The 18312-nt window shown below is 41.2% G+C and overlaps 1 protein-coding gene across 5 annotated transcripts in view; it reads left to right on the forward strand.

Annotated features, from left to right (window-relative positions):
• Positions 1 to 596: 596 nt before the first annotated feature.
• The window catches only part of furinb (furin (paired basic amino acid cleaving enzyme) b), a 75067-nt gene continuing 57351 nt past the window's right edge, over positions 597 to 18312 (forward strand). For all 5 annotated transcript variants that reach the window (XM_061076979.1, XM_061076981.1, XM_061076983.1 and 2 more), the window contains exon 1: positions 597 to 773. In XM_061076979.1, coding sequence (XP_060932962.1) covers positions 597 to 773 — 177 coding nt within the window. The remainder of the gene's footprint in view (positions 774 to 18312) is intronic.

Genomic DNA, 18312 nt, shown 5'->3' on the forward strand with positions numbered 1-18312 from the left:
AAGTATTTTGGTTGAGTATAAATTTTGCAACAGTTTAAAACTAAGCCGTGTCTTTGTGAGAGTTTAAAATATCCTCTCCCTCAGACCCCTTGCCTGGTTGCCACAGTTAGCTCTGTACAGATTTGCTCGGAGCTCATCCTGTTTTGCAGCAACACGCCTGTTGTATATCATTATCATACATTACCAGCCCTGGTCTGAAAAAGGGCAATGGGATATTGAAAAATAATTCAGTTTTTGGCCCTGTAGGCCTCGTCTGTTTTGACCTTTGTGCTTTTATGAAGATGTGTCTTTTTTTTGCCCTCTGATTTTGATGGTGGGCAGTGAGTTAAGTGATGATGCATGATAAGGTCTGTGGGTGAGTTGTTTATCTCTGCTGCAGTTTTTGGTTGTTGTTGTTTCTAATGGTGTGATTCAGGTCCAAGAGTGACCCAGTTATGAAGGCCATGTTTGTGTTTATAGCTACCTCTCTCCTTCTTATCTCTAGGCCACTGTTTTACTTTTCTGCTGAGAGGTAGAGCAGCCCCGCCATGCCTGGGAGGAAGTGACAGACGAAAGGATAGACTGCCCCCCCCTATCTGTGAAGTGTTCTCCCTTTCATGGATGCCAGGGTGGCCCTGCTGCACCTCTGGGCAGTCCTTGTCCTCCTGACAACTGAGCTGAAGTGGATTGATGCTGCAGAGGTCTACACCAACGCTTGGGCTGTCCAGATCGTTGCCGGGCCAGAGGAGGCCGACCGCATCGCCAGGGAACATGGCTTCACCAACCTCGGCAATGTAAGTCCTTTCAAATACTACAGCTCCGGCTTGTAGGTGAACGTTAGAAAATTGTTGTACATCAAAAGCTAGCATCAGAGAGCCTGGCATGACACCTCCAGGCCATCCTGTTCCTGAGACTGATTGCAAAAGTCTGGCCTCCTCCATTTCAAAACGCCTAAGTGGGGCATGTATGCCTTGCTGACACTCTGGCAGACAGTTGTGTTTACAGAATAGTGTCAGAAATAGACGGGAATAATAAGGCTTTTATTTTAGGGTCTAGAAGAAAGGTTGCTTTATATAATTTTGGAGGTAGGTAGGTAGGTGATTTTTTATTGCCAGCACTTTGGCTTCTGTTTTGGGAGGTGGCCAAGTCGTTTTAATTAACTGAGCTGTTGTGTTACAAATAGATAAAAACTGTCAGAAGAGCTAAAGAACTGGGGAGGTGGATGGTGGGGGAGAGGGTAGTGACTTATTGTTCTTTCAGTGGTGTGTAAGGTCCCTTGAATATCAAAAAGCGTCTGAGACTAAGCTTTTCCACATTTGTGTTCAGCGGTTGACAGTGAGCAGCTATTTGGTCCCCTCTTCCCCTGTTGCTCCACTCGAGACTTAACTTCATTTGCATGCGTCTTTGTTGAGCTGCCTGAGTGTTACACACGCCAGTGCACAGCCTTCTGGATTACTCCCTAGAAATATGCAGAGGAGGTTGTGCATTTTCCCGCCCTCACTTCTCCCCCATCCCAAATACAGAGGATTTTCTCAAAGAGAGGTTATCAAAATTCATTCAGGGTTATCTTTGCTTTTATTTATTTTGTCAAGGATAAAGCTTTGTGCAGAGCGCCAAGCCAGATCTGACTGTTGTCACACAGGTGCATGACAAACTGTACAGACGTGACGATTCTCATTATTGTTTTTCATGCCCTGTTATTGCCTCCACCAAGGAGGTTATGTTTTCACCCCTGTCCGTTTGTTTGTAAGCAAGATTGCACAAAAACGACTGATTGCCATGAAACTTGGTGGAAGGATGCGTTATTGTTCAGGATAAATCCCATTCAACTTTGGTTTGGACATGGATCAGGGGGCAGATCCAGGAATTTTTTATATAAAATAACAGATATTTTTAAGAGACAGATTTTTATGACTATTTGCAATTGAATACAGATCCAAATAAAGATTGCAATCTCATGAATTTACATGTGGTTTCAAAAGGGGACAGTTTGGCCTCGGCGAAGTTGTGATCTCTGCTGAGTTCTCATTTTAAATTAAATCCAAGGACTTCCCATTGAGCTTTTTGTTAGGGACTTACGTCCCTGCTTGAATCTGGAGTTCATTTAGTATTGATCGGGATAGCTGCAGTTGCACCCAACAATCTAAAACTATTGTACTGTGGACTGAATGAGATATAATGAACCCTAACGGTCTTTTACTCTTAATTGCTTCTGTAAATTCAAGATAGAGAATCAATCTTGGTGAATTGGAAAGAAAGAAATTCAATATTCTGCTCACAGAGCAGACATACATATTCTAGACAATCACCCAGGAACGAACACGGTGCTAAAGAGCCAAAGAAGGTACATCTTTTCCCTCGACAATTCTTCTTCTCGTATTCCACCCTCCCCCTTTTTTTTTTACATTTCTTTCTCCGGTTTATCTTTCCTTCCCTAATTTCACCGAACCAACAAGACAGTTCCAGCCTCTACTCTATTAACTCACCTGATTAACAGGGATGTGTGTGTATCTTTCCATTTGCCTTCTGTAATTAGTGACTGTCTCAGAGGAGTATTGCTGGAGGTGTGCACAGGAAAGAGTCCTCCAAGATGCCTGTGTGTTGTTGTGTCTTTGATGCCATATGGCTGCTTGTCATTGTAGTGCACGCAACATTAAAGGGGTAGGTCACCCAAAAATTAAAATTCACTCAGTATCTACCCTTCACTATGCCGGTGGAGGGGTGGGTGAAGTGTTTGGGTCCACAAAACACATTTGGAGTTTCATGGGTGAACAGCGTTGCAGCCGAATCCAATACAATTGAAGTAACTGGTGACTGATAAGATGCCTCCATACTGCACCTGTGGCAAGCTTGTCCGGTAATGAGTGAATTTTCATTTTTGGGGGAACTGTCCCTTTAAGCTGCTCAGGTCCCAGAGTGTGAAAGAGCTATGTTCCACTTTTTCAGAAAGAAGGTCCTAAAAACAACACCAGTCACTTTACCCCAAACAAGCAACACTTTTTCCTGTGGTTCTGCGTTACCTGGCATTGGAGCTCACAATGGCTGACTCCTTAATTTTGTTTATAACTGTTTCTTTTTGCACTTTTGGTGTGTAAGAGAAAGATATTCCAACAGGGGATATATATGTCGACAGATTTGGAGAGGGTGGATAATAAAAGAAGAGAAGGATAGAGAGTGGAAAGAATTGAGATAATTGACACATTCCTGCTGGAAAAATATGAGCAGAGAGACATGAGGACGTGTGGGAGAGACTAGCGAGAGAAAAAGAGGAAGATAGCTAATGGACTATTGGATTGCTCGAAGGGTGAAATTTAGTATTATCCACGGTGTGGAATAGGATTTTGTGGGAGAACCTCTTCAGTCATTGTTTCACAGAGGCATCCAAGTAAGTTTTATTTTAATCTATAGTCCCTGAGTGGGTGCTGAGAGAGTGGGATGATCCACAGGCTATGTGCAGTGTCTGTGCTCCGACAGTGCAGTGCTGGGTTATGTGAGGGCTTGGGTTTCGACGAGGGCTCAGTGTTTTTTTTCCCATTATCTTTAGGGGTGTTCCACAGGGCATTTGAAAAAAAGCCAGAAAGCTGATGTATACACATTAAGTAATGGGATTTTAATCACCAATGTGTAACAGGATCATCATGTAACTGGTTTTATTGTTGGCTACAGTGCGGCCTCTGAGGGGCCTTATAGTCTAAAAGTGTTTGCAGTAGGGGGTGTAATGATTTTTAGAGCCCAACCGATTTATAGGTTTACCGATTAAAAAAAATGAGCCTCAGTGTTTATGATTTTATTTTACAGAATAAACAACGCATGAACAGATGTGCATTTATTTTTACATTTAACATAAAAATATTCATGTTTATTTTGTTCATTAAAATATCCTTTATGGTTAAACTGTAAAGCATCAAGCCACAAATACATCTTTGTCATTAGGTTTTGTGAACAGCATCTTAGTTGTCATTGCCAAATATATATTTTTTTAAATAGTATCTTAAATAGTAATTTCTTTTACTCCCTAATAATTGGGAAACCGTGGTACAACCATCCACAATCTCGTATCGTAGTACATGAACTAAACCATGAAACCGAACTGCTGCCACCTCTGCAGCCTGTTCACTTCTCATTATTTGAGTAATGTGACAAAACTCGTTTTTCATTCCACAACAAACACTATAACACATTTCAACGTGTTGGCTATGTTTTTTTTTATAAATACTCCACATTTCACTTATTTTACTGTTTCACAACAGCATGTGTCTTGTGACTATATTGGTCGTAATGATCCCACCTGCAGTAAAGGTTGTCGCTGTCGCTTAATAAGCTCTAGACGGATTCTACCCCCTGCAGACTGCAGACCCCCCGGGGCACCTTCAAGTCACCAGTGTGGGAACCTGCTGGTCAACCCCCTCAAAGGAGGCTGCAGTGTGGACAGTTTCCCTCTGGGTAAATAACTTGTGACAACGCTGGTGTTATGAAATCGTAACGGACAGCCTCACTCAGAAGGTGTGTGAGTAGTTTCCTCTCAATGCTGCCCCCTTTAATCTGAAATCTGGGACAAATGTTACACCCTTAATCAGCAGAAACACTCATGATGCTTCAGTTTAATTATTCCTGAGTGGTTGTGAGGAGGAGAGTGTTTGTGTATGCGTCATTTGTGTGTGTACGTATGTTCAATAACGAGGGTTTTAGTGTAAATGTCATTGAGACTTCCCAGTGTGCATCGGCATTTAAGTTGACATTATATCTGTTTCTCTGTAATGTGTTAAATAGTAGGGTTTTTTCTTTTCAATAATGCTTTTGTGTTTGCGTGGGAGTCACAGACCAGGGTTCAGAGCTAAATGTCAGGTTGAGTTCTCGGTGAGCCGAGTCAGAATCATTGTTTTTATGAGGCTGGGCAGGCGCTGTGGGCGTTGATAGACTGAATCACCCCACACTTTGAAGAAGACATCTAACGCCACTCTGGCTGTCTCCCTGTCCCTCTGTCCCTCTGTCTGTCTGTCACCATCGCCAAATTGGTCTCCTTGTGTTCATAGGTAATTTATTTATATGATAGATGATACCGGTAGGTTGGGTCTGCTCTGATACTGGTGCTAAAACAATTAATTTAAAATTGGTCTTGTGCGTAAATGTTGCTAGAACCAACACTTTTTTCTAAAACAAAACGAAATTTTACATAGTAACTATTAACAGTTTGAGGTATACGTAACTTAAATATTCAAATAGAAATGGATGCAGTACTTTCATACAAAAATTACATTTTAAATAAAACCTAACCCAACTACAAGGATGTAACACTAAAAACATGTTTCAGTGCTTAATACAGCAAGATACTCCAGCTCCAATCGTGATGCAACATGTTCATACCATCTCAATTTCTCCCTTTACACTGGATTATTTTCAAACATTTCCCACACGTGCCAACGTCGAGATTCTATCGTGTGAAAACAGGCTCAATATAGACTGTTCAGCTTTTGGCATATGTTGTTGTGTCAACTCGAGTTTGAGGTAGCTGCTAGCCAACTGTAGGCTAATGTTACGTGCTGCCAGAGCCCTGTAGAGAGTGTGTTGCCAGTAGAATTTAATGTTATGTTACCAAGGCATGTGCGGCAAAGTTTGTGTTGCCTCCAAGCACGGCAACTATTTCCGAGCAAAGCAAATCTGTATCGGAAAGATTTCGGTAGCCAACCCCAATAGATATATATTGCAATCTAGAATAAACAACTTTACCCAACTTTCCAGCATCTGCTCCCCCAGCATATCGCCCTCTGCAGGAACTCTCCTCTGACTCTTGTGCTGTAGAGATAACAGGTCATTTCCACGTAGTTAGGAAATATTCGATTGCAGTCAGCTTGTGTCAGATGATTGCTCTATAATATTCCTTCAAAATCCAATATTCTTGCCCCAGACCCCTGTTTTCCAATTTCATACCAGCAGGGCCCCAAATAGACACAAATGAACATTTGCTCTGTGCTAGTTGGAATGTGATTTGGTCCAAGGCCTTTGTCCATTACCCTCGACGTTACCGTGCCAACTATGTGATGCACCAGCCCACTGGCCAGTTCTCCCTCTCTCTCTGGCGTTCTCCATTCAATTCTATTCAAATTAGCTGCCCTGGCATCAAATGTAAAGGAAATAAACACATTAACATACATCTCACTCAGTTGTTTTTTTCCCTTCCCTTTTCTGGATGACTGCTCTGGTGGCTGCGGGAGACGGTCACAACTTATCAGGACTGAGCCCATGCTTTATTGCTTATGAAGTGACAGTGATGCTTTTAAGAATGTACAAGGGCAGCCAGCTCTCTGGGTAAGGAGAGTGTGATTATTTTACATTCAAATGTGATTTGTACGGAGAGCCCTGTCAGATTGGCTGATTATATCAGACAGCGCCGATGCTCTTATCCTACTTTCAGTTGCCGTGAGTGCGATTGGGAGATCTCTCTCTCTCTCTCTCTCTCTCTCTCTCTCTCTCTCTCTCTGTGTGTGTGTGCTAGTGTGTGCCTTTTTTTTTGACTAGCTGAAGTTTTTGTCCTCATTTTAAGGTAATACTTTATTAAAAGGAACATCAGAACTACTCTATCTTTCAAAATCAGGTCTCTGCCTATTGATTTCTCCCCAGTGCTTTTGCGTGCTAAGCTGTTCATATCCCTCCACCTCAACTCATAAACCCACACTACACTGTTCTGCAGCTGCACCTCCACTGTTTGCTGTCCTCTATTTCCCCCAGGACCTTGAAGGGGAGAACCGGGAGAGCTCAGAGTTTCTTTTGCTTTATCCCACAAATGTCTAAAGTAGTTTTCAAAATGATTTGTCTGTCCTCTTCTTTTCTTTTGTTCTTAACTTAATGGTGAAAATTATTTTGTTCCCTTCTATAATTATCCACTTTGCTTTTTTGCTGAATGTTAATTATCCTTTTTTTTTAAGATCATGAAGAACTAATTAGTTTCACATTGTCCCTGCGAACAAGCATTCATATTCAAATTTTTATTTAACAGGGATGAGCAAACCAGTTAAAACAAATGTTTGACATCCTGTCACTTCATGTTCATAATGCTGCCACCAAAATGAATATAATGACCAAACTGACATCATCAACACAACTGTGAATAAAGGCTAAATAGGCCTTAGAGGAGGCAGAGCATGTTCAGTGGTAATTTCTTGTAATCGGAGCGTGGTTTGATGTCATCTGCAAAAATAAACTGACATAGAAAGATGTTTTCAATGGCTTCAACTTATCATTACAGCAAAAAAACACCTATGAAATGTAACACTTCACTTGATGCAATTATACATGTTGAATTACTTTGATTTGTAATAGTAATGCAGCTCTATTTCCTTTTTTTTTACTGTCTGTTTACATTTCCAGCTGGTTGGGTTATACTGTTATCGTTCTCATTGTTCTTAATTCAGAATATTAATATTCCTACAGACTGATTGATGAGCATTGTCCTAATTTGCTTCTGCCCTCGTAGCACAATTTCTTCCCTGGCGTCATTAAGCTTGCATGAAATGAGTTTCCAAAAACCACAGAGATTTCAGGAGAGCATCAGATCCGCTATTCGCTCATAAACACTGTCTCTTTTTCTTTCTTATCTTTTCTCCTTGCCCTCTTTCCCCTTTTCCCACCGTCTGTGCTTCTCTGAGATCATTCCCCTGTGTGAAGGGCTGTGACTGTACATCACATGTATACAGCAGCAGCCATACATTTTGGGCAAATTGCTTTTGAAAGTTTATGAAACGGTGTCGTTCCACTTTTAGAAAAAAAGACACACACTTTGTGGATCAGCTCTTTCTCGCCAGCCTGGTTAACTTTACGGATGTGTGAATTTGACTCAGTACAGTACTTGAAAGGCTATTGAGCTTGAGTGGTCAATTTTAGTCAGAATCTGTATTTTGTGATCTCTATTCGTTATAAAAACAGCTCGACTACAGAGCACCCCTTGTTAAATCAATGCATTAACACATATAAAAAAAGAGCAGTTCTTTTTTTGTGGAGTTGCTTGTTTACTTTTGCACCTAGATGGTGGGTGCTGAAATATTCCCACGGGGTTTAAAATAGATGGATATGAAATATTGAGGTTGTTTTTCCGTACATAGAGTATTTTATTAAAAAGGGCTTTTCGGTGTATTACCATCTATTGCATAGACTGTTCATAAATAGCCAACAGGACAGCTCCTCAAAAGTGAAACCAAAGTATCTCGACCTGGCAGCTGCTGGCGGTTAGTGAATGGGGAATGGACCAAACTAAAACGTCAGAATAAACATCAAATACATTTTTCTCAAGACGGTTTCTGCAATTTTAGCTTTTTCCTATAACACTTATTTTAGGTTTAAGCGTTCAAATTTGGTTTTGATTAGTTATTTGATGCTGTAAGAAGGGGGTGAAACACTATGATTCATAGCTGAGACTGACTTGTGATTGGTCGAGCGTGTGCATGGGCAGGAACTCCAGGCTTTGGCTATAAATGCACAAGATGGCGGTGTTCGCACCCAAAGCATTTTAATACAATTTCTGGATTGGGGGAGGAAACGGAGACAAGTCGTCCATCTTTAAATGCAGACCGTGATTGAGAGATACTGTGTTTAATCCACTTGTAATGTGCAAACAGTAACATCTAAATAATACTTCCAAATTCATTGACAATGTTTAATGTTTAAAATGTATAATGACTAATCGAGTATGTTAGTGAATGATAAGGGACGTACTGATGTCACATATCTCGATGAATACCTTCCTGGCTGTTGTTGAATAATTACAAATTCTTTTCTCACTCTCCGTGTGTATGTATATTTGTGATGGTTAGGCATGTGAAGGTTTCGTGCAACCCTCTGCTCCAGCTCACTGCCTCACAACCATTTTTCCAAAGCCCCTGGGACCACCTGGCACACCGAACTACAGCCTGCTCTGGCATTAGGTTGCCATGGAGAAAATTGCCAGCATTTTATTTCCTGCGGAGTGAGTTCAGAGCGAGGAGCGAGGTCATTTTATCTTGGCAATGCAATACCGCTCCTTGTTCTAGATCAAGAGGTGGTTCACTTGCGGCCGCTATTTGTGCTTAATTATAAAATTTAGACGAGACTCCCGAAGTGGATGCACTTTATCAGTCTTTGTTAGGGGCACTTGAGATATTTAACTGTATGCCTGCATCATTCTCTTGATACCACAGTATCCTATAAAATCCACTGGGATCTTTTGCTTTGCAGTTTTCTCATTTCCCCCGGTCGCTCTTTGCTATTTTACCTCTTATCCTCATAAATCTCTTCCTTTCTCCTACGATATTCGCCAGTTTCTTACAGGTCTGGTCTCCAGTCTCACCGCCTCTGTCTCCTCTTTCCTCCGAGCTGTCTCTTCCTCCCTCCCTCCCCTCGTACGGTTGTCCTCTCCTCCCTTTCTTCTCCCTCCAGCTTCCACTTTATTTCAGTGTTTACTGATCTGAGCGAAGTGCACCTCCATGTCCCAGAGCTGTCTCTCATTTAAATGCACTACTTCATTACATGGAGCCTGCAGCCACAGACCTTTCAGCTGTTTGCAAGAACGTCTCCCAGAAATGGGTTGGTGCTGTGCCAGGGATGTGCAGAAATCATTACTCAATAGGTACTCAGAACAATGTTTTATAACGAAAGAATCTTTGACCTATAAAAGTGAATCTTATGGTGCCACTAATAGCGCATTAGTAATCGGTTTGCAGTCAGGGCTGGGTTTGAACTGGAAGAGGTTCAGCGTTTCCTCTAGGATGGAGTTGTAGTATGTGAAGTATGTGTAGTGGTGAAGTGAAAATCAGTTTTTTTGTGTGCATGTTCATATGTGTGTGTGTCGCACATGCAAATATAATTCAAAGCATGCTCTGCCGGGGGGCTTCTATGTATCTGCCAGCTCCAGAAGGCCTCTTGAGGCCTAAGTGCTTAAGAACATCTGTGTGCAGTTATTAACGCGGCCAATATCTGTCTCGCTCTGGGGCCTCAAGATTGAGAAAAATACTAATTTATTAAATATAATAAAAGTATAATCTTTTCCACAATTATTGGCGTTTACTGAACAAGAAAAATGTAATGGCCAACAGCAAGCCACATATCATTCATTTTTCCAGAAACTGTTAATTTACTTAATCGTAATGACATGTCATTAATAAAATAACCATGTACAACATTCCTTTCTAAATAATGGGTTTAACATTAATACTGCTATGAGAGAATATTTCGGCTTTCTTCGAGATTTACAGCTTCCCACGTCACATATGGACTGCAGTTATAAAGCCCTTTTCCAGTCTTATCAACCACTCAAAGCGCTTTACAATACAAGACACATTCACCCATGAACACATTCATACGATGCTTAATATGTGATTATGCCATCCAATGTGTGCGTTTGCTGTGAAGTTACTGTGCGACGTGAAGCTGCTGTATCTGCTTTCCTTTCCGCAAACAACAACCCAGAATCTTTGATCAACATGGCTAGGCTCAGCGGGGACATCTGCTAGCTGTTAAAATCATCATGCTGTCATTATCAGGTAGGCAGGAGCGATGCTGCTCATTTAAATTCTATACTCACACATGTGTGAATCGACCTGGATAAGCAGCATATGTATAGCGCCAATATGATATAAGGTTTTCAAAGGAGAAAAGACAGAGCCCTCTCCTCTCCAGCTGCAGCTTCATGTCACTGTTGGGGAAATGCAGGGGAAACACTGAGGCCAGAGAGAGCATTGTTGTTGCTCTTGTGGAAGTGGTGGCTGGATGACTCAGATCAGACCATACAGATCAATTGGTGTAAAAGGCTTTAGTCTGTCGGACTGCCTTCTGCTCCTCTGAGACGAAGAAGCAGCCATGCGTGTGTTTGTTGTCTTCCTCCATTCAAGTTGCTTTTCTTCAGGGAGACCTTTTTTTAAAAACTACCCACATTCATAATCTGCCCATTATTGACTGAAGACGGCTCACAGTAAATTGAAGATGGGACTTTCTTTTTGTAAGAGTGGCTATTGTTCACGAAGATGAATGTAGATACAATGTAATTTGGCCTTGGCCTCAGCTCCCACCAATGCTAGATACTGTCGACGATACTTCACTCCCGCACTGTTACACACAGTATATGCTGAGTTTTAAATGAGAGTGCAGTGTAATCTTTGCTGTGAATCACCATTAGCTGGACATAACATTTGCCAGCAAACTTGAAGCTTTTTGTACAGCTGTTGTTAATTCGCTGGTCTCTCTTTATTTACACGCTTATGTCAGAGTCTACAATATTGTATTTGTACTCGTATTTGCTGGTCCTTGGGGAAATTAAAAGAGATTTGAAAACAACACAACATTGAATATGAGTCCAACAACAGCTGATTCAGCTCCCTAGTCCTTTCACCACCAGCACACTGGTTAGAGGCCCCAGCTCCAGGAAGGAAATTCATTCCAGCTCTCGTATGCAGCACGCAGCATCACACAAGTCAGCCTGGGAACATGTGGTACATTTAACTATATTCTCTCAATATTCTAATGTGATGATGCATATTCAATATTATTTCTTTACATCACAGTTGGCCCAGAATAACATCATATTTTTTTCATGATGTTGTAAGACGTGTTTGAGAATCTTTCATGTCAAACAACCGGAGAACTCTCTTCTTTGATATCTGATTTAACATCAAAGATCTCTTCCTCATTATGATTTTATCAATGTATATATAAGATTTACCTCAGAGAATAAATGCAAATTTATCAAATAATTCCTGAAATCTCTGTGGCTGTAGTTGCAATTTGGAAATGTGATAGTTCAATATTAATACACTTTGAATAAACAGGTGAGCAGCTACTTACTACTACTACTTACTCTTCAATGTAAGATAGGATAAGAAGTACTTTATTAGTCCCACAATGGGGAAATTTGCAATATTACAGCAGCAAGAGTCAAAAAGACGACAGCAAATAATAAGTTACATTAGAGTTAGGAATATGAGAAAATATAGATAGATATTGATATGAATGAATGTAATTTAACTAGCATACAGTGTAAAAAAGAAATATATGCAGTTTGAGATGTGTACAGTTGAGACTTAAAGTGTTAAAGTGCAGTCCATAATAATTGTGGTGAATGTAGTTTTTAACAGGAGCAGAGCTTATTGTCACTTTGTCGATAACAACAGCTGATTCACCATTTTCTCTGTACTGAGTCGAGCTCTGAACAAACAGGTGAACATTTCTTTGTGCAGTAGTGTGGCCGCAGCTTCACGGTTCTGTGCCAGTCTTTACTTCCTGCGGCTCAATTACTTCAGGGCACTTTTGCAGTTTCCGAAAGAAAGCTGCAACCACCGCAGTTATGCTGAGGAAGCATCTCTGAGCAGTGAGCGGACGCACCCTGCAGAGCTCCAGGGAACGGTTAAGGGGGTTAAATTTGTGAGACACTTGTGAGTGTGGACGTAGCTCCTAATTTTCTGCCTCTGTGTGGACTTGTGTTCTACAGCCCTCGTAACAACTCTGCTGCGGTGGAGTAAGTGGATTTGTAAGAAAAACAACTACACGGCCGTGTTGTCCACAGCTGTCTGTGTACATGTGTGCAATGGAGTATAATGGAGGCTTGTCTCAGGGGATGTTGATGGAGGGGAAAACACCGCTCATTCACTCATCCCGCTCATCGTTCTTCCCTGCCAGGAACTTTCGGTCCCAAGCCTGCGTCTCTGATCTCTAGTCCAAGGATGCCCACAGTCCTTTGTACTCCATGAATGTAACTGTCAAGGCGCTGACCAGTTTAAAAGTTGGTTTACAATCGCTATGTGCCCCCCAAAAAAATGTCACAGTAAATTCCACTGAATCACTTAGAGAAGCACTGCTTTTGAATTCCTCTGTAGGCGTGTAATGATTCATTCATTGCTCTGATGCATCAGTTCTAAATTATGCCAATTGAATTCATTGATCTGCTAAAAGAAATAATCAAATTGCTCTGGCTTCAGCAACAATCAATTTGAAACACTTTTAAGTGCAATAATCAAGATAGACCCAATCAGTCCTTTGCCAGGATTGAAAAGCAGAAACTGGCACAATTAGCGCTTACAGCCAGCACTCTTAGTGCCACACAAAGTAATACAAATGTTACGACTACTAGTGCTATTGTCACAACCACTACAAATACTTTTGCCACTCTTACAGCCACACATATTATTACCACCCGAAGCATAATGTGCAATCACGAGGGAAACACATTTCTTTAATGTATGCAACAAATTTGTCAACAAATGAAAACAATAATATTAATCCCTCCTGAGGCTAAATGCCAACTTAAATAATGTAATTAAATCGCCATCAAGCCACAAATCCACCAACCTTCTGTACTAAGCCTTTTTCAATATGCAAAAATGCTTCTCATTCATTGCAGCTCCACTGTTAAGCTCAGGGGCTCACCCCTTCCTCTGCCTACAGGTGTGGAAAATGAAGAAAAGAAACTACGCAGCACTGATCTTGAGTCAGCCTTTGGCTCCTTCGCTTGGGGAATAACCTCCAGGCATTAGTATGCCACAAAGGAGCTTCTCGAGCAATGCGGGTGTGAAGAGTTAGCTTATTTACTGCAGCAGACTCACTAGCTACGACGTACTTCCGGATTAACTTGTACCTACGCTGTGCCTGAGTTACTGCTCAGCCATGTTCTTCTCCCCACTACTAATGAGAAGGCCACTCAAAAAACATTCACCAAGGCCCAACAGTCCCCTGATGAAACCATGTCTAAATTCACTTTGAATCACACACACTCATAAAGACCAGATGCCTGTACATGCCTGCTTTTTTTCATCGTTCCTAGAATTATTATATATTGAAAAATGCAGCAATGTTTCAAATAGAAAGAAGAAAAAATAAATTCTGTAAGCGACCCACTATTGGGATCCGCATCAAATTTTAATGGGTTCTTCCATGAATCATTCCCTGCCCCTCTGTAAATTTCAAGGAAATCATTTTTTTTGCATAATACTGCCAACAAACAAACCTTGGGGAAGGTATCAATCAAAAGACGTTTCCATTCCACCCTTTTTTCGACTTTGATTCTATGATCCTGGCTTGGTGAAAATATATGAAATCCAACTTGTGCGGGTATCAGGAGGGTTAAAACACTGCAGATGAAGGTGAGGTGAAAGATCAGATACTCAGGCATTATTACATTCTGTTTGAAGAACTAACACCTCCTTGTATTCCGGCTCCACCAAAAACCTATAACAGCAAAGATTGTTCAGTGTGAAACCCACGAGCGTACAAACAAAATGTAATTTTACCGGGACTGAGGACACCGACAAGTTATTAAGAAGTTATTAGTTTCTTTTTCTGCTGTGCACCCATGTTCTGTTATCTTTCATGGAATGTGTCATATTTCTGGATAACTCGACGGTATCTCTGTGTTTTCAGAATTAGATTTTTCATTTTTTGAATTTCATATCCTGTTTGGATGTGGAATTTTCTTTTAATCTAAAATATATGTCAGCAGTGATGAAACTTTGTTATTCGATAAATTAATAATTCTCATGGTTTTACAAACCTGTTGATTGAAGCTAGTGGGCAGTAAAAATTTACACACATATTTTCTTTCTTCTCCTTCCATGATCAAGCTAAATACTTGACGCAAGTTGTCAAGTCAATTACAATTCGTCAAAGGGCCAAATGAAGCATTTAACCTTACAATTGCTCAAGAATAACTGTGGGTTGACACTTCACGGACCATTTCCTTTATTGATTTTCTGCAATGTTAGTTTGTGATTTTTGATGGTGGTAATGTTTGGTGCATCAATCAAGGACCAGCATGCCATATTTTTCTATTTTACTTCAGGGGATCTTTAATGTTAGAGAAGAAAAAGAAAAGCCACTGAGCATTGTTGTTCTCCAAGAGCAAACAAATGGCTTCCTGTGTTGAGCTGAGTGTTTCAGGGAGAAATACCATTTTCATTCTCCATTAATAAGCAAAAGACAAAAAACACCAGAAAGCATCTACAAAGAGTTATTGTCATACAGCCCGGCCCCCTGACTGTGGTCCACAAGCTCGCTTTCCTCTCTCTCTTTTTTCCCCTTATCCTAAAAAAATGTCTGATAAGCTGTTATGATGCTGGGAAAAAAAACCTTTTTTGCAGAGCAATGTGTACTTTGCGCCGCTGTAAAGGTAATATGACCTTTTCAGGAAAGCAGAACGGCGAAGGAAAAGGTCTGCGAGGCAGGAGATATCAGGCTCCCCTCTGTAGCGTGACACTTGGTCAATTGCAGGCTGATTCGATTTGGAGAGAGACAAGACAGAGAGTGGTAGTGAAATAACGAAGCAGCTGGCCCTCTCTGACTCAGGCACCGGCGGCCGGTGAAGCTTCCTCCTGGACGTTACAGAGAGTCGGCGCAATCGTTTTTCATCAATAACTGTTTGTAGAGGACAGTGGCTCGTTCTGTAACGTCATGTGTTATTTATATACAGGTTGTGTCCATTAGTAACCATTTGTGGCTAAAAACAGATAGTTTGGTCCAATTCAATTTAAACATCGATCAACCACGACATTAAAGCAGGTTATCGGCTTTAAAGTTGTGGCTGATTCTCAAAACGAGCTGCAGATGTTCACCAGAGTTCATTCTTTGCCATCGGTTATTTAATTAAAAGTATTTTTTAGGTCCAGATAGAGTTTTTAAATATAGGGAGATAGCAAGATAGTTCAGACTGAAAGGAGCTGTAGCTCTAGAATGTCATGTTTTGTATAACAAAGATCAGAAGTTTCTGCCATTTTTTAAACTTTTTTCTGTGATATTTTGGGGCATTTAGCCTTTATTGTTAATAATTTCAAACATCAAAAAGGGGAGAGAGAGTGCAGAAGAAATGCGGCAAAGAGCCAGGTTGGACGTGAACCTGTGGACGCTGCGTGAGGACTCAAGCCTCCGTACATCCGGAGCCCACTCAGCCATGAGAGCTACTAAGTGACATTTGCCATTTTGTTTTTGGCAGAGGATGTTTTTGTCTGAGCGTAGGATCTGGTTTTTAGCACCACCTCAACCATCAGAACCTCGAGTACATTTGCCAATTTTGTATTTGGCTATCCAACACGATGATCCTCCTTTAGATGGTCATTTGACTTCATTCACATTCCTGTGAAGGAGCGAAGTGCTAGTTTGTTATGTATGTGTTTTGTAATTTAAGTTTCAACTCTGATATATAATCAATACTATGTATGCCAAAATTAAACTTAATGGGGCCTGTAGTCTAGAGCCAGGTCTAGAAAGTTATTTATTCACAGTTTAGGTCCATTCACTCAAATTCATTGAGTACTTTCCTCCCTCAAGGTAAATTGCAGCTAATTTCTGTACACAGTCACAGCATTAATAGAGGGTGGACAGGCTTCTTGTTGACAGGCTCTGGTTATTCTCCGGATATCTGTGGCTTGTATACTAAGTAGTACCTGACCAGTGTGACTTGCACGAACAAACATGCAAATTAAAAGTACTTCATAAACTGTGTGGATTTTAACATCTGAAATCTGAATATTTATGTAATTAATGGCCAGTGATCCATGCGGCACCAATAGAGGGTTCTGAGGTGATGTATGGGTGGATGGGTTGCGTGGGTGCTATCATGCAGCTCCTCACCCAGGGATAGGAGGCGTGTGTACTAGCTAATACAGCCCGATCCCTCTCAGCCTGAATAATGTAGAAAGAGCGCCTGCCATGTGGAAAGAATACTGTTCTCAGCAGAGTTAGAATGCAGAATACCTCCACAGCGTTGGCTCCCGTTTTCACTTTCTCTTCTGAATCCTTTGTGGACAAAAGGTGGGCAGCTTGAGCACTTCTCTCTCTAAACGACAGAGGGGCTTCCACAGATTATATCCTCTAAAATAAAACTGACATTAAAGAATGGAGCAAATGACCCAGAACATACCAGGGGCTTTCTGTTCAAATGGCGCCGCCACCTTCTGGCTCTTAGCTCTTGATAAAGAGTGTGTCTCAGGGATACAGTAATTTAGGCCGGGACTGAGCAACGACACCTCCGTAGGCCTAGTTTATCAAATGCAGAAGCCTCTGTCTGTTTTCACATGAAGCCCTGAGCTCATTGTCTTCACCTCCCATGAATTTCTCCTCTGCACACGAAGCCAGTAAAATATACCATTATCTTAGACAGCTCCCTTAAACCTGATATAAGACAGACAATTTCCACACATCTTGATTAATGCTTTTTTCCCTCAGACTGGACAAGCATGTTTATTAATATACACTCGGGGCTTGTGTTGAGGAGCAATATACCAATTGCTTAAATGCGTCCTCATTAAGAAGTAGTATAGAATAGCGAGCGCTATAAATTTCTGGTTTATATTATACTGTTATAAGAAATATGACTGCATGATTCATGCCCATTTTTTGTGTACCCTCGTAGCTACTGTAAAGCACCCCCCCCCCTGTCCCGCCATGAATCATTCCTCCATCTGTGCTGCATTACTAGCACAATGGAGGCTGCAAGCGATTCTATAACAGATGTTGTACAGTGGAACTGATGCAGCATGTCGTTGTAATACAGAACTATTTAATTCCCCAAACTGCAACTTTTAGCTGTGCAGCAGAGGTTTCATTGAGCCAGGCCATTGTGCATTCAGCAGAATAATATTTGAGCCTGGATGGTGCAGTAAAATTGTTATTGCAAAACTATTCACAAATGCGAGTGGAGTTGTGTAACCTCATTCCGCGTGTGTGTGTGTAATCAGATTTGTAAATGTATAAAACATTAGCTTATTGTGTACTGAGATAAATAAGCGTTATGGGGAAAACCCATACGCCTGTTTCTGTTTCCAGATTTGCAAGCGTAGGGAGATTTGTGAATGTGCAGACAAATCTGTACATGTGTACACAGATATTAAAGGGTGATTAGTCTTAAGCAATTTGTTCCAAGATCTGGAAATCCAGGCAAGTCATTAGTCACAACCCAGACAGGCCTCTCCATTGGCTGGCTTGTGACTTACACGTCCACTGTAGATAAGATGTGCACGTGTGTGGACATTTGTCTTCGTGCCTCAGAAGCTACAGTCCCCTTACCGCCAGTGAATTGCAGGGATGTGTGTGATTAATTAGTTTTCGGCTCAATTAAGTACCATTTGCATAGCACAAAACACATCACACATTATCACAAGGCACTTTACACTGTTATGTCGTGACCGTACAATATAATGTAGAGAAAATTCAAGATTTCCCACAATTAGCAAACACTTGGCGAAAGTGGAAAGAAAGACAGAAATAACCCTCGAGCAGAACCAGACTCAGGGTGGGCGGCCATCTGCCTTGACTGGTTGGGTTGAGAGAGAGAGAAAGAGAGAGAAATGGAGGATAGAGGAGAGCTAATGATAATAGTGATACTTATAC

The sequence above is a fragment of the Limanda limanda genome, chromosome 8 (genome assembly GCF_963576545.1).
Source record: "Limanda limanda chromosome 8, fLimLim1.1, whole genome shotgun sequence".
Taxonomy (NCBI): Eukaryota; Metazoa; Chordata; class Actinopteri; order Pleuronectiformes; family Pleuronectidae; genus Limanda; species Limanda limanda.